General features: G+C 38.9%; 1 protein-coding gene across 9 annotated transcripts in view; it reads right to left on the minus strand.

Moving 5' to 3' along the window:
- The window catches only part of ENAH (ENAH actin regulator), a 92039-nt gene that overhangs the window by 35946 nt on the left and 38587 nt on the right, over positions 1-17506 (minus strand). For all 9 annotated transcript variants that reach the window (XM_064709488.1, XM_064709487.1, XM_064709486.1 and 6 more), the window contains exons 2-3: positions 11980-12145; positions 10419-10596 (exon numbers count right to left, since the gene is read on the minus strand). In XM_064709488.1, coding sequence (XP_064565558.1) covers positions 10419-10596; positions 11980-12145 — 344 coding nt within the window. The remainder of the gene's footprint in view (positions 1-10418; positions 10597-11979; positions 12146-17506) is intronic.

Consider the following 17506-nt stretch of genomic DNA (forward strand, 5'->3'; position numbering starts at 1 on the left):
TAAAAGCCCTGCAAAAAGGTTAACTTCCTCAGAATGCCACAGTTTTGTGTCCACTGTGATCTTTAATCATGAAAATTACAAAAGTGTACACTATTTATGTACTTTACAAATACAAAAAGTAATGGGACTTAATTGTGGAGGATGAAAGCAGGCAGTGTACTACAGATGTGCTGTCTTCCTTAGTTACTCTTTCAGCAAGCATCAGCATCATATTCCCAATGCCTTGATGTTGGGATGCACTAGTTTTGCTTGAAGTATCTCCAAGAGACACCTCCAGGTATAAAACCTATATTTTAATGCAATATTAAAAAACACATATATTTATAGTGCAATATTTAAAAACTATATATTTAAGCTGTAATTTAAATGCCAAAAAATATTAATTATTAATTTATCATTGCAGTTAAATGACCATTAAACAGAAACATCTGCCCCATCTGGCTCATCTGGAGAACTTTTTATGCTGTAAAACTTCCATAAGACACACATCCTCCTCCTCTCCTCTCCCCTGTGGGAGAGGTGGAAAGCTGCAATGCCCATGACAGCAGCTCCCAGGCAGCTGGGCTAATTGCTGCCTGCAGCCTTTCATGGCCTTTCACAGGCAGACACAATCCAGCAGCAGTGAAAGGTGCAGTAAACACCAAACACCAAGCTCTGCTGCTTGTCATGCCCAGCAGAACACTTGGACAAAGTCAAGGCTCACAGCCTGAGCTGCAAAATGCAAGCAGCACTTTGAGTATCGGATATGGGATGAAATTCCTGTCTTATTCCTCAAGATGGAACATGCTGACCTGAAAGTTAATAATGAAAAAACAAAAATGAAAAGAAATGGTCACAATGCATCCGTAGACCAACCAGAACTATTTTGTGCTAAAAATGCAGAAGAAATGAAAAGTTCAGTTCAGCCAATTTAATCTTTAAGAGTATCTAAAAGGTATTTTGAAGAAGGTATCATCATGCTGCAGTAGCTGGGTGCAGACCACCACTCTCCAACGTTTTAAATCCTTCTTTAGCCAACATCTCCAGAAAGCAACACCAAGTTTCATCTGCTCTGGCCATTCCAACACACCCAGCTGTGAGAAAACCTGTTCTTGTAGCCTCGAACTTTGTTCCAGAGCACTGTCCTTCAGAAAACCACCAATTTATCCATCAGTTCTGCACAAGGCAAACATAAGCAAGCCAAGGCAGCTTTAGCTTGGCCAGCCTACTCCAGTGATTGCTTCTTTCACAGCTTTGCACACAAGAGAGGAAAAAATCCCCTGCTGGCAATTAACCTGGTGGTTCCAGTATTTCTTACATATTTTTGCCTCAAGGAAATGCAATTTGAGTATAACAAAGGCTTTCAAGAAAAGAGAAGCTCAGCTCCCAAGTCATCTGTCCTGTTTTCTCATGAAATTTCCCTCTGCAGCCACCCTGCTAATGAACATTATAAAATTAAAGGTACATGCCAGGTGGAGAAGTATGTTTTATCCTAGAAGGTTTATTACAGCAAGCCAAGACTCTCACTTTATTGCTAAAATACAGCTGCCTGGGTAGCAGGACAGCTGGTATATTAAATAAACAGGAACTAGGTAGTGAAAACCTCTCTCAGAGGCTTCTGAACACTTTAAGATACCTCAGAAACATCAACCCCCATGAGAAACACTCAGATACTGCCTGGAAAAGAACTCTGATCCTTTTACAGGATCACTTTATCTTCAGAAGCCAATATAAGCCAAGAGAGAGATGAGGCTGAATGGTCTATTCATTCTGAGTTTTAAAGAAAACCTAACATCTCTCTTTTTCTAAAAAAGCACAGATGGTGCACTCTGCAGCACATTCTGACAGACAGAGGATATAATTTTATACTAATTTGTTCAGCAGCCATTCCAGTTTCAATGCTTTCTGTTTTTCAGCTTATTTTCACCTTTGCATCACCCGTCCTCTATGACAGTTCAGGCAACTGTGTGGTGAGAAATGGACTGGCAATCTAACACATTAAAATCTCAGGGAAAAAAGCCTGCATTAAACATTTCCACCAGCTAAATGACAGCCAGACCTGGTGCTTCATGCAGTCACACAGACAATTATGGTGGCATCAACATCAGAAATTAACATCAGACTGCTCGGGACTGCCTGAACCAAACCAAGCATCACCAACATCACCCTTTTAAACCACAACCAGAGTTGGAGTTTATCAAATTCCTTGATTTTTTTAGCCCTAATTGACTGGTTACTTTGTATCTCTGTTCAAAAGCCAAACAATTTCAGTTGCAGAACCCTATGGAAGCACAGGAAGGAAACACAGGGTTTGTCCTCCCTCAATGCCTTTTGTTCCTCTGTTTTTGTTCCTTTTTTGTGTTCACAGGGGTCTCAGGTTGAGCTAAGAGACGAGGATCTGACTCCATGTTTCAGAAGGCTGATTTATTATTTTATGATATATATTACATTAAAACTATACTAAAAGAACAGAAGAAAGGATTTCCTCAGAAGGCCAGCTAAGAATAGAATAGGAAGGAATGATAACAAAGGCTTGTGGCTCAGCTCTCTGTCCGAGCCAGCTGGGCTGTGATTGGCCATTAATTAGAAACAACCAAGATAGGCCAATCCCAGATGCACCTGTTGCATTCCACAGCAGCAGATAATCAATGTTCACATTTTGTTCCTGAGGCCTTTCAGCTTCTCAGGAGGAAAAATCCTAAGGAAAGGATTTTTCATAAAAGATGTCTGCGATCTTTCAGTCACCTCCTCTCTTTTGGAGCGTCACACCACACCCTACCCCACTTCTCTTCGTGCCAGCTGCATTGGATGTTATCAGTGTTGACACTGGCTGATAGTGAAAATATCACATTCCTGGAGCCCTAAAAAACCCCCAAGCATCAGCTGCTCAAGATTGGCACAACACATGTCCTGCAAGTTCTGCACTGAGCTGCACTGGGTGTTTTCCTTGGGCTGGACAGGCTCACTTGGGAGCTGGTAACACAAGGATGGATGAAAAGGGGTTTGGGAGAACCAGGGGCAGCCAGATCATGTGAAATCTTCCTCAGAACCTCACATGCCCTAAATCAAGAAGGCAAAACTACACAGAAAACCTCCCACCTGCAATTACTGTGCTTCAGAGCACAGCTTATTCTCACCCTAATTTTTGAATAAATCTGCTAAGGCTGGTCAACTATCACACATAAGAATTTTAGTTTGAGGTAAAGATCTCCATTTTCTCCCCAGAGAAAAAGTTTATATAAACAACTTAGTAACTAAGAAATCCCACTCCTTCACTTTTCAGTATGTTAGTGCCAAAACTAAACAGTGTTCCAATTATACAGTCTGATATCCAAATCAAAGTGTGACTTGTCTTTTAGAAGTCTTTTCCAAGACTGAAAGTGGACAGTAAATTTATTTATACATTTATATGACATAAACATAAGTGACCTGGCTAATTATAATCTTTAGAAAATATTTTCTTTAGGACAGTTTGAATACTCCTACTAAACAAAGCCCACACCCCAGGCAAGAGTTCAAAGCTACAGCCAAGAAGATGTGTTTTTGTTAGGAAATATAAGAACTTATTTTAAAAATAAAAAAAAGAATGTGTGTTTAAATGGTTAAACGTTTTCTGAATGAATGGAAATGAGGCTTTTCAGAGATCTGTGCAGGAAGCAATAAGAACAACAGCTGTGGTATCCCTCTTTGATGTGTCTCCAGCCCCATTCAGAGCCTGTCCTGCTCCAGGCCATGCCAGAACAAAGGCTGGGTTGATTTCTAACCAGCCTTGAGCAGAACCAAAACCATCTTACTGCTCACAGCAATTTATTTAAACTAACAGAGACAAGTTGTCATCTTCAAGAACAGATTTCTGAAGCAGTTTCTAAATACCAATGAGGACAGCATGGGTTACAAACTTTTAAGACCCAAGCAGATACAATGAAAGAAACAAAACTAACCATATATAATGTATTGATCATCATATCAGTGTAAAAGTTTACTTTATGACACATACCCTCCCAAGAGGTGTTATGGGTTTATATGCAAGACCATGATGGCCAAAAACCAGGGCATTAACTAGTGACAAAATTTTCTCTAGTACCTCTGTTTGGGTGAATCATCTCCCAGCCAAGGCTTCCTCTCCCTTCAAACCCCTTCTTCCTCACTCACTTCAGCTGAGTTAATTCATTCATCACTCCAAATTTGAAGCTAAACACTCTCCACTTCAATCCACAAGCTCTTTTAACTCGATCAAGGCAATAAAAGGCAACAAGAACAACAAAACTATTCACTAAAGCCCACATGAATGTAAGCAGAGGTAAGCCTCCTATCAGTGCCAGCAGAAGCCCCTATCAGAGCCAGCAGAGCCTTGGACACCAGGCTCTGATAACCTGGGAGCCAGGCTTGGCTCAAACCCAATTTTCTGGGGGACATCAGCAGCTCCCAGTGTCCCTGTGCCACCCTCCCATGCCCAGGGACAAGGCTTCACCAGCAGGAGCTGCAGCTGCTGGAGGAAACCACAACACCACAAACATCAAAGGGAAATATTGAAGTTAAATCTATCAATAGCATCCACTGTGGGATATTTAGAGCTCTCCCTCCACCCTCAGCTGTGCCAAAATTTGATTAAATAGCAATGTTATAGGTAATGGCTGTCACTGCTGGGGGATAACACTACAGAAATGAGCCTGGCCAAGGTGTATTTCACAGCTATCTTCATGACTTTTATGAAAACACCCTGCTCCCAAAAGGCAGATTAAATCTATCTACAACTTCTATGGATAATATTTTTAAAGACAACACTATAAGCCCCAACTGTAAAATAGGCTGACATTCCTCTGTGTTTATTAAACAAAACTTTATTCATAAATTAATGTACTTCTATTAATATTTGCCATGCAGTTTAGACCAGCTACCAGATTTTAATTAAATTCTTCAGATTGTTCACCTAAAGTTTAATGCTTTCACACGATACACCACTAATTCTGAAGAACCAAAAGAAAAAAATTAGAAACAACATACAGGCAACCCTTAAAAGTTTGTATAACTCTGAAAACTTAGCAACTCTCCCTTCACTTCCAAACACCACAACTGACACTGATGATGCTTTCAATAATCTTATCTGCAATTACAATGAAGAGGAAATACTCTGCCCAATAAACAGGTAGAACTTCCTGCAGAATCAGCATTTTGGCACATAAATCAGGATTACTTAATCAATATCAGCTATTATTAACACCTAGTGATGACCTAAAAGAAATTATTTAATCAATCCCACATTTAAAAGGAAGGGAAAAATCTTGTTAGCAAGACCAGAGATATTATCCAACTTTTGACAACACAGGTAATAAAAATACCATCATGTTACTCCTGTTCTGACAGGGAGTGCTGACAGCCTGTTCCAGAGGCTTGCTGAGAGTACAGGTATAGCATCATTACTTCACTGCTGCAGAATTTTTATTCTCCCAAAACAAGTTTTAGCATGACATGAACCAAAGCAGTACAAAGAAAAGCATCCCCCAAGCTCCACATACACTTTTCTCATTTCAGTCCTCTATAGTCTCTCTATATATTCCAATTAGGCAGCCCCAATTTTTGTTTCAGTTTGCATTTCCCAAAGATATTAAATTATTCAATCCATTATTTGAGTGCATTCCTCTACCAGCAAGGATTTAATTACCTATCTCTGCTGGAAGAGAAAGGACATTAATGTACAGCTGTGAATAAAGATTTGTTTATTTAATAACTGGACAATCTAACTTCTAGAGTTACTCATTCAAGAGGAATTAAAAAAACTTGAACCACGGGGGCTTTTTCCCCTCCAAGGTCAGAAGGATAAAATAATGAGAGCTTGGAAACAAAGAAACCCCTCTGGTTCTTTTTCTTCCTCCCCATTTTCCTATGAATTAAATTGTGATCTAAGGCAACACTAGAATAGATGCACTGAAGCCCTTCATGACCTTGCCTTTATATCCAGAACACTCCAAAATCTTTTCAAGAACCAATATACAACTGCTCCAGATTAGCACAAAAAGCATCACAAATCTTACATCTATACAATTCTATTAGAGAGAATGAAAATAGATTTATTTACTGTTGTGACATCCTTGCTTCAATTCTTCTGCTGCTTTCATCTTCTGCAACAAACAACTCCCAGGACCTCCCCAGGTGCAAATCACACATCTAGAAACCCCACATGCTCTCAGCAAGGCTTTCCTGAGGTTGGGGACAGATGCCACACAAAGCAGCAGTGATCCCAGCTGAACTAGGAGGTGCTTTTTGCAGCAGAACTGAGAATGATGCTCCTTTGTTCCTCCCAGCACAAGCTTCCCTTACGTGACCTTATTCCTTCAAAGAAATAATCCATTGTCTCACACATCAGAGAATTCTCAGCTGTCTGATTTCCCCTCATTGAAGCTTTTCTCTCATTCCAGAGCCACTTTGATTGCAACAATGAGCCCTACTTAATGCAGATATGAAAATTTCCTTTGTCATGCAATGCAAAACCTTTGCAGCAAGCTGTCATATCCAGACAAGACAATTACTGAATATCCGAACACCCTGCACACAGCCTCAGAGCCAGAAATCCTCTTCATTTGACCTCTTAAACTTGATGACATGCACTTGGCATCTGATGAAGGTGTCACTTTTGACCATGTCAAGCAGTTATTTAACGTAATGAGTAGTAAGTCTTTCCCAATTTTCCCAAATGAAGGCCACAAATAAAACCTTGGTTAATGCATTTCTGAAACAGTGTATGGCAGGAACCTGCACTATTTAATTCTTTAAAATTCCAGGACAAAATGCAGTCCTGTGTTGTCCTACTCTGCTGGATTGCCTACAATCTGCCCAACTAGCCTGCAGGGAAATAGGGTTTGCTAATGCAATCATTCAAACCAGAACAGAGCTAAAATGAAATAAATTAATTTAAATAAGCAGAGTTCAACCATTTGGTTCATTTATCAGTCCTGTAACACAGGGAGAGGATAAAATCCTACATCAGCAGAGCATTTGCAGCAGTTCCACTGATAAGGCAGCCATTGTTTCTGAGACAAACCTGCACTGCTGTTTTAGCTAAAGCTGCCACTTGCAGTAAAGCCTTTGCTCTTAACCCAGAGATTTTCACTGTGCACTCTGAACTCATCAGAAAGACAAAAACCTGTCCCTGAGAGCTCAGCAGTGCCTCAATTCCAGCAGATCCACTAGAGGGAGATCCTAAATTAAACAACCTCCAATTCTGCCAGCAGGCAGCAGAACAGCTGAGGATGCCAACTAAAAGATCAATGACATTTTTCAAATATATGCAAGAGAAGGAGACCATGATTTAATTTTATTTTAAAAAGAGAGAGACTTACCCAACAGCTGACTTGCAAAGCAAAAGGATGTACACAACTTAATCTTTAATATCCCTCAGAAGTCGTTTAGATTTCTGTGAACCCTTGCATAAAATTTAAAATTCATCTGCAGCTTTATGAATTTCTGAATAGTATGCTCAGCTAACACTAAAACTGCTTTTCTTTTATGAATAAAATACAACATAAAATAAGCAAGCTAATAAAAGAAATTGCCAAAATGAGAAAGCACAGCAGAAAATAAGGATAGTGCAAGAATCTAACTTTAACTGGATGCAATTCTATAATAAAAGGGAATCTATCTATGTAGGATCTCTTTATTTTTATTTCAGTTGGAGGTTCTGTATGCCATTTTGGATACACTAGGAAACACAGCAATTTATTTAAACTAATAGAGACAAGTTGTCATCTTCAAGAACAGATTTTTGAAGCAATAGCACCCAAACACCAACAAGGACAGCATGGGTTAGAAAGCTTTAAAATCCAAGCAGATACATTGAAAGAAACAAAACTAATCATATATAATGTACTGATCATCATATGTCAGTGTAAGTTTATTTTATGACACACACCCTCTCAACACCTTTTCAGAAAGAGTAATTTGTTTATAAAAGAGAGGCAGCTGCAATCCATTTCCTAAAATGAAGAGCTAATATTAGAGCCTCAGAGCCAGTGACCTGTCTAAGTAAATATTCATCTATTTCAGAGATCCTGGAGGGGGAACCTAACACCAAGGATTCATTTCTAGCTGCACTTTTAGGAAATTACACCAGCTACAGAGAAGCAAAATTCACTGAGCTTTGAGCAAGGAGCACAATTAGTTGGATTATAAATTGCAAGCCACTTAGCAACCTATTGCCAGTATTGAAGCAGCATGTTCAGAAAGATACTTCAGAAAAATTAAGTAATATCTAGATCAGACAGTGACAAATTTCCCAGCTGATAAAACCTGTTGACAGTAGTCTAACAGTTAAACATGATGAACATTTATCTATAAACATTGTCTGGAAGTGAGATGAGGCTGAGAGAGCAATTCCCTGTGCCTTATCAGGAATTTTTTTTAGAAGCAGCAGTGCAAAACTGCTCATCTGCTGAAACAATGCTGAAAATGTGAAGGTTTGGTTTTATTTCAGCTGGATGGAAGCTAGAGCACCTATCTGTCTGTGGCACAGGTGACAGCTCATCTGAAACCACCACAGCCCTTGGCAGACAGCAGCCAGGGAAGAACAATTATCTCCTGCGCTCACCATTAGCTGGTGATGCAGCTAATTAATGCATTTTGACTTGCGCCTGCTGCTACCACCAAATTACATTCACAACAAGGAGAAACAAAGTGACAACGCTGTAATTCAGAAGAAAACTTAAAGGTTAACCCAGTCACTTTTAAACATGGTTACAAACCTTAATTCGTGTCCAGCTCAGAACTGTTGAGAACAAACCAGAGGACAACAGCACTGTAGTCAGCAACCAGGCTGTGATAAGTCATACACAGTTATGAAATTTTACAGTCAGAAAATTTCAGTTTTATCCAAGTCTTTACAAAGTGAAGTGGCGTCTCTGTTTATAATAAAATTTCTACTACTGAGCAACATAAAAATGCAGCAGCTCACAAATACCTTGCATAAAGTAGCAAGAGAACAAGTCATTAGACAAATTACAAGGCACAAAATTTAAAAAGGACACACTGTCTAACTAAAAAATGAGCAATGCCATGCCTGCCTATGTCATTTCAGCCTCTCTAACAGCTCAGGTTCAGTGTTATGAGGATTTAAACTGAACTAGGAAGATGTGTATATGCCTATATACACACTGAAACACAAATTCTTCAAGTACAGGTAAGTACTGGGAAAGAACTTGAACCCCTCAAACCTGTGATAATTACCATCAATCAGCCTTCTTCATGAAAACCAACACTTTATGTGCTCCCAAATACTGGCTGGGAGAAGGTGATGAACAGTCAGAATGCATGGAAAGTTTACAGTTGAGTAACCCTTAGGGAAAGCAGAACTGAGAGATGTAGAAGAGAAAACACCCAGCTGAGAGGCAGGAGACTGGGAATCACAACTGGCTTATTTTAGCAGGCAAAAAGAAACCTCCTAACTCAAGCTACCACTTCTATTTTGGCCTCCTGTGTTGTGTAACAATGTAAGCACTGCAGAATTTATCATCCACAGCCTCGACAGATTAGTTTCAAAAGGTAAAAGTCTTGAAAGGACTACCAGAAAAAACACCAACTTGATAAAACCACCTTTTTTTGCTGTAGCTGAGACAGCCCTGGTATAGTTATCTACAGCCTCTCTTCCACACAAGAGAAAGAAAACTGGCACACAAGTACTATCTCTTGTTACACAGGCAATCTTGAAACTTTAATGAGGACAAAAGAATTCTATTTGGTTACAAGAACACAAAAGACTCTTAGTCTTTTAAAAGAACCTCCCTCTGTGTGTGTCACAGTGTTACACTGATCAATTTGCTGTAGAGCCTACCCAGAATATGTTACAGATATCAGCAGAATACTGACAGCCAGGGATTTTTCCACCACTGTTTTAAAGCCTATGTCACCCTGAACTTCAAACAAATGAAACTACAAACCTGGTGTCTAAATTGTATGTGCTCATCTGAATGTTAACCCTGGATTCAAGGTTTCTGAGCTGGTAAAAACTGCCAGAGAATTGCAAAGTTTGGAGGAAAAAAACCTTCACAATTTTATAATAAACCAGTAACCAGTGAGAAGCAAAAATACCAACACACAATAGGAACCTGGATGTCTCTAGAAATCCTGAAAAGTATCTTCCTTATGCTTCTTGGGCAGGTCTTTTTGTTTTGCTTCCTTAAAAAAAAAGGCAAACCCAGCAGTTTCTCTATCTAAGATAGAAATATGTAAATTGATTTACTTGCTAGGAAGTGCAATTACAGAGATGCCAGTTGAGTTGAGAAGCACTGTTAAGAAGCAGTAATTAGTCAGACAAAACATCCAAATAATTAAAACACCTACAGGCCTATTTATGATTAAAAACAAGACTTATAGACTTTTACACATAAACATTTGAATTTTTCTGTACTTGAGCAATCTTAGGGGAAGAAAAGAAGTGAAGAGACTCCTACCAGCTTCCTGTGAATTTAATACTTCTAAGGCATGCATCATGGCACTTGCGAAGACGTTGGCATCTTCTTTGCTGCCAAAATTCAGACCATACACTTGCCTAGCATCACGCCACTGGTGGAAGGTCTGTGTAGCCTGATTGTACTTCAGCCCTTTTGGAATGGCACAATTTATTACCACCTGTAATCATAGAAAAAAAAAATATAAATTTACTTATGTTTAAAATTGCTGTTCCAGCAGAAGTTTCAGCTTTGTGTAGATTTTGTTCCTCCACCACACGGGTTAATTCGTGACCCATAATCTGTGAAACACAAGGCTGAAAGCACAAAACATTTCAATTTTAATTCCAACACTGTCTGTAATCAGCGGTGGGAATACACAAGGGGACTAATGAGATATTTTGTATCAACTTTTGTAGTTAAAGTGTTCTCACTTCAAAAGATGCAGCCACGTTTCCTAACAGCAATGCAGCAACACCAGCAGCTGATTACTGAAACACACATCTGAAATGCAGAAACTCCTTTTCCCATGAATTTCACAGGGTGTTTGTTGGGTTTCTGTTTTAACCAGGTTATCACCTTCTCCCTGTGGCTGCTGCACCCCTTGGCTTGCAGGGCTCTCAGCAGCAGTTTGCTGCATTTGTACCATGGATCACAGGGTATCATTTTGCAAGGTTGCTGTGGCTCACACAAAAGATGAAAATTTGAGCTATTAGGGCAACCATTTACTACAAGCCATCCACTAAGAGGATCCCATTGCACTTGGATAACTATATCCTCTCACCTTGTTCTGCTGAATAATGGGACAAAAAAACCCCAGATTCGTTCTCAGATGAATGCACAGAGACCATTTATTACTTGGAGTAAATATTTAGTAACAAATCACACAGGGGGTTACCAGTTTAGGCTTTGGGTGTGTAATAAATGACCAAAACCAGACCAAAAGAATTCTATTAAATGCTGGGAGGAAGGGAGGGAAACAAATACAAGCTTTTCTCAAACAAAAAATTAGGTTTTAACCCCATCCCAAGTATCACATGGCAGAGCACGTTTACAGACAGAGTGCTAATTTGCTATTTAATCATCATCCAGTAACTTCATCAAGGAAATAAAGATGTAATCCCTGTTACTCCCTTCTCACTCTCTTTAAGTGCTAGATGATCAGCATTACTAAACATCAGAAGGTTTTTTGAACAAAATGACCTGGGGATATGAGACATCATGCATCCAAGTTTCCATGAGGGAGGAAGAGCTAAAAGAACTGCTGGTGTCTACCCAGGCTGCAGCTCACAGTGCAGAGTGGGGGAGAGAAGCTTTCAGGTTGCCACTTTGCCTTAAAAAGAACCAGATGACTTCTGTGTACACCACTAGCCTTTATAAATAGATATCTGTAGGAAGGAATGGCAAAAGGACTATTGCCTTGGGGCTATGCAAAGTGCTTAGTTCACAGGGAAAAAGCAATAAAAGTTCTGCTACCTCAGTTAAAAACCACAATTTTTTTTAAATTATGGCCCCATAATTTTGTTGAAGACTTAATATTCTAAATTTTCAGAGATTTCCTCACCTGATGATCCTGAATCTTCCTGCCCACTACTCTGAAAGTGTTGTTGCCTGTGTGATGATAGATGTGAACTCTGCTGAATCCAGTTGATCCTCCAGCTGGTACCCATTTCTTGTTGGCATCATCGTAGACCATGACAGCAGCTCGTGCTTGGCAGATACTCTGTTCACTGGTAATACACAAAGTGGAGGAAAAAATAAAATTACTTGTGGCAAAGCATCATCTTTCTGGTTAAGTTGTTTTGATTTAAAATGTTAAAGCAACAGCCCTTGCAACTTGCTGAAATTCCACGTTTCTGAATACAATATCACCAGGATTTTGAGATTTTGCTTATATGAGCTCATTCTGAAAAGCTGTGGTCCAGACAGACAGGCCTAACAACTAATAAAAGAGATCAAGGAGGTATTCACTTCTTCTTTTAGCATTTTTCCCCCTTACAGTTATTCTCCCCCTCCTTTTCCTCACCACCAGCCATGAATTTTTATTAAATGCCATAACCATGTACAAAGACCTAAGAGCAAAGAATCTGGAGTTGCACAAGCTTCATACAATCTACCCTTCCCAGTGGAAATCACACCTACAAGAAATGAGAACTGGAAGGCCCTTGCACCTTTTAACATACAGACAAGAAAACAAACACAGCGAATAAAGTCCAGCACAAAAATTGCATCAGCTCATAAATGAAACTCATTTTGGTTTTGACACATTTTACAACAGCTGACACCCAGGTGTAACATTTTCGCCCTGAGAAAAGGTTCTACTGATCACCAGAAAGTGCAAATTCATCAGGAGATTGCTATTGGTAGCTAATCCTGATTATGTCAGTCATCTGGAAGCTGAGCTACAGCCTGAAGTTAAACAGGAGCACATCACGAATGTCATCATGTAAGGAACACATGAAATCAGAGCAGACAGAAACAGAGTATTTATTAGGAGAGGAAAGGGTGGTACCATCCATGCAGGTTCTCTTTGGGGGTAATGTCCAGATGCAGACAGGAAACCAAAATAGAAAGGAATGATTTCTTATCAGCAAGTCAGATTCTGTGAACACAGCACTCCAGCACATCCAGCATTATAGGAAGCACATGATGCCTGGCTTGCAAGGAATGTGGCCTAACATTTGGGAGACTGAGAAGGCTGAGGAGACACAGGAAAGTAAAGGATTGTTTCTCCATATTTGATGGAAGAGGGAAAGGATGCCTCCCCCACTCATCTTGTTTTTTGTGATTTTTATTGGTTGGTTGGTTTGGGAAGGGCTGTGTGTGTTTGTTGGGGTTTTTTTTCAAAAGACCATGCTGGATTTTTCAGTATCTTATTCACACCTCTTAATACAAGAAAATTCTTAATTACATCCAGCTGTTTTGTTAACTTCCAATCCCAACATTTTTGAGGAAACAGAATAAATTTCTATCACACTTTCCATGGCATTCTAACAATTCTAAAAGTGCTCAATACTGGGATACTCTTTAGGGCTCATGGAGAAGAGAGAATACTGAGATCATGTCTCTCGTGTACATGGCAGATTCATGATCAAATGAGGAAAAAGGCTCTTAATTTTAAATATGCAAGTGGTTCTAACCCCATCACCTATTCAACAACTAGATCAGAATGGGATTACAACCTTTAATCAGACCACCCTTTTTCTAGTTCAATTTAGGAATAATAAAGTAATAATATACATAACTAAAGTGCTTCTTTTCTAAGCATGGTTTATAGCTTAGACTGGAAGGAGCACATTCAAAACAGGAAGACTAAATGCAAAGAAAATACATTTTGGTACAGCTTTTAGGCATTCTGCAGTCTTAATAAATATATACCACAGTGAAATACAGTTCACTCACTTGAGAAGAGGACAGTGCAAGAACCTACTGGATTTCTTTATTTTTAGATATTTTTGGCACACATCTCAAAGTTCAAACCTAGAAACATTCTGTACTGTTCACAAAGTACATGACAAACAGTAGTGGTTTTTCTAAAATGCCTGATAGTAAACTTGGAAAACTTCTGAAGCCATAATAAATTTTTGCTATATTTCAATTTGGATCAATCACAGGCATAATAAACCACAGGTGACAGGCCTAGATACTGATTTGCTTTGCAGAGCTCTTGCCAAAAAGTAACTTCTACTCAGTCATGTGCCAGACAAATTTAAAAAAAAAGATTCTATTAAAAATTGAGACTGTGATTCTAAGCTAGTATGTTCTAATTACAACAAAGGTAGAAGCAGAGAGTGACTGAGTAATGGTACAGTGAGCAGGACAGACCATCAAATTTCAGGTGCTCTTATTCAGCCTAAGTTTATACAACTTTTGACATTATTTTATTTAACATACCAAAAAAAATTTAAAAATAAAGAAGAACCTATTCATTTAAAAACTATTCAGTACTCAAGTGGTACTCCTCACAAGTACAAATAAGATGACCTTGAATTGAATTTCTAGCTTTTCTTTAACAACTGCTAAACTATTTTTAGTTCCACTTCTCAGGCCATGTCTTACAACTGAAAATATTAACCAAGTCTAGATCTCAACTGCTTCATGTTCCATTTAAAACAAAAATTTTCATAACAGGCAATTAGTCCTATCCATATAAAAATATGAGATGATTCACAAACTTTTAAAAATGACAAATACAAACCATTTCCAGCTGACCTTTTCAATCACTACATAATAAACCTTCTGCCTTCAATTCATACAAATCCTGTAACTAAAATTTCAGTGTTCCAAGTGTGTAATTTTCATATCCAGGTATCAATCTGAAGGTGACATGCTCCCCTCCTGCCAACAGCTCCCACCACACAGCACTTTGTTTATCAGGCTGCAAGAGTAAGATGGAAAAATGAAAGAAAGAAAAAATCCCCATCAGAAAGAAATGAAACCATCACAGGATGCTAGCCTATTTCCAGGGTTCAATAATTATCAGGTGAAAGGGTGATTTATTCCATTACTCTCTCTTAGCAATAAGTTCTCTAAAATGAAGAAAAAAAGAAAAGCATGGAAGCATGAGCTTTAGTGAAAAGAATCTTTAGTTCTGCTCTTCAATGGCAATTTGATAGTTTAGCATCTGAATATTGTATATTGTACATTATAATTAGACACCATAAAGTATTTAAAAATGCAAAAAGAAAAGCATAGTAGAAATCCATTAACTTTAAAGGGTTACACCAAATAAAAAATCCACACTGTTAGCTCATGACTATCTTTGACAGGTCTAATGAAAAATACAGTTCAGGGGTTTTTATTGAAGATCCACCTTTTTCTCGGAAAATTCTGACTTTAACATACACACTGTTACTAGAATCTGAACCAGTCTCTTGTATCCTACAAATTTATATGAACTCCAGTGCAAAAGAGCAAGAGCCAAGTGAATAAGAATGGTATCATTTATTGTATTTCTTGCTTTTCATGCTTATAACACTTCCCTGCTGTACTTGTATTAGGGAACAGATTTTCACTCATATTAGTATTATAAATGAGCTCCTCACAGTCCCCAGGGTTTGCTGTGACACCTGTGTCCCTCACATGACCTGTGCTAGGATGGCTTCCTTCATTCACTGCACCAGAATCACTTGGGCCTGATCACAAACGCAGATTTTTTTACACTGGTGGCAAATAAACAAATTGTCTCCAGCTATGTTGCAAGAGAAAAATGCCATGTCATTAGGATTTCAAAAGCAACCTACTGGGTTTACTTGCCTATCTACAAATTTTCCTCTTCCTGGTGGGGTGTAATGGTTCCAGAAACCATCAGACTTGGATTGGCCTGCACCTTTTCAATGTGTGAGCTGATTAGGGGATGTGGGAGATTGAGCATCTCCAGCTTCACAGGCTACTGCCAAAACACACAGCTGCTCCAAGAACTGATTGCTGGATTATTAGCAGTGTGCTGGGGAGCTACAGTGAAATATTAACAAAGAAAAACTGAGAATTCAGTACGTTCCCAAGTAAACTTACTAAACCAAGTCCATGAAATTATTTGCAGAAAACAGAAAATTCATACGAGGGAACATTCAGGCAAAAAGAGTGCTTACCAAACCTTAGGAGACAAAGTGTACAAAGCTCTCTTCCCAGAATGTAAAGCTTGACAAATAGCTGGATAAATATATGTTAGGAGGAGTTATTCTCCAGACAAAGATGCAAGGCTCTGATTGTTGAAGCCAGCCATTATTCTGGGTAAGTCCACCTACAGCAATACCATATAAAGCCAACGACAGGGTGGCTGGTTTTTATTTGGGGTGGAAGAGTGGGGGGAGGTCTGGCACTCAAAAGGCTCACACAAAAAACCACAGTAGTAATGAATCATAAGTATAAGATTATTCTTATGGGAGAATATACTTTCCTCCTCCAGTGATGAGATCACACAAAAAGCTCAAAAACCATAGCAAGCTGAACCCTAGCAGACATCATTCTCTTGCCCAGATGGAATGTGTTCATTCTTTCACATCCCAAGTTCTTAAGCTCAATGCACAGTGACACCAATCCAGTCTGCTGACCTAAGCCTTATTTTTTTTCTCCCTCTCCACAAGAAGTGGATGCTTGGTTTTCCTCCCTCAAGAAGAAAAAAGGATAAACATACTTCAAGCACCAAACTCATATGAAACATAGCACAATTGCAGCCACAGAAAAGGTCACTTAAATACACTAATAAAAGCTGTGACAGCTCTGATGCTCAACCTTTGCTATTTTTGTCAGTAATGTAACAATGAGGGGTTTGAAAAATTATATCCCATTACCACTGCCTCTGGTGATTCAGGTTGGGTTTTTTTTCCTGCTATGTTCTCAATTTACAGAGACATAACAACATGTTCTTAAAATGTGCAGTCTTTGCAGGGCAGAAGGAATGGGAAGAGACACTGATTCATCAAACGCCTGTTTAGGATTTTCAAACCATGTGGCACAAAGCTAGAAAGAAACTCTAAACATTTCCAATTCTAACATCTTAAAAATACATATTTTTGAAAAGCAGCTAAATGCTGGTGGAGATATAAAGTTCTCTATCTTAATGGTGGTGTTTTGCAAGGTAATTTTTCCTGCTTGTTCCTAAATCCCAACTGGCATATCACAGTGGAAATGTGTGTTCTCTGTTTAGCTATTAAAAAGTTAAAGCCCAAAACCTAAAAAAATCCCACATATACTGTACCACTACTTTCTATTAACTAAATCAGACACTCTAGACAAAGTTGCCATGTATTCTAAGTTGCTCATCTGGCTTTACAGTTAGGCTATTTTTTAGCATCTTGAAGTTAACACAGAAATATTTCCTATGCCCTCAAATATGCTCCAGACTGAACTCAATTACATAGCTTAATATTTATTTTTTGGGAGTAGGGGAAAGGGCTTGGCTTTGTTGATGGGGGTGGTGTGAGTGAGGAGAGGGGAAGAACTTTGGATTACTTGAGGTTTTTAACTCATAATCAGCTGCTTTAATTTTATTCATTTCTTGAACTTTTAGCACTTCAGCCAGAAGGGTATCTCAGAGGGGGCTGAGTATAACAATTCTTCTCCTCCTCCTGCCAACAAGACATCATGGA

Source organism: Zonotrichia leucophrys, chromosome 3 (assembly GCF_028769735.1).
Source record: "Zonotrichia leucophrys gambelii isolate GWCS_2022_RI chromosome 3, RI_Zleu_2.0, whole genome shotgun sequence".
Lineage (NCBI taxonomy): Eukaryota > Metazoa > Chordata > Aves > Passeriformes > Passerellidae > Zonotrichia > Zonotrichia leucophrys.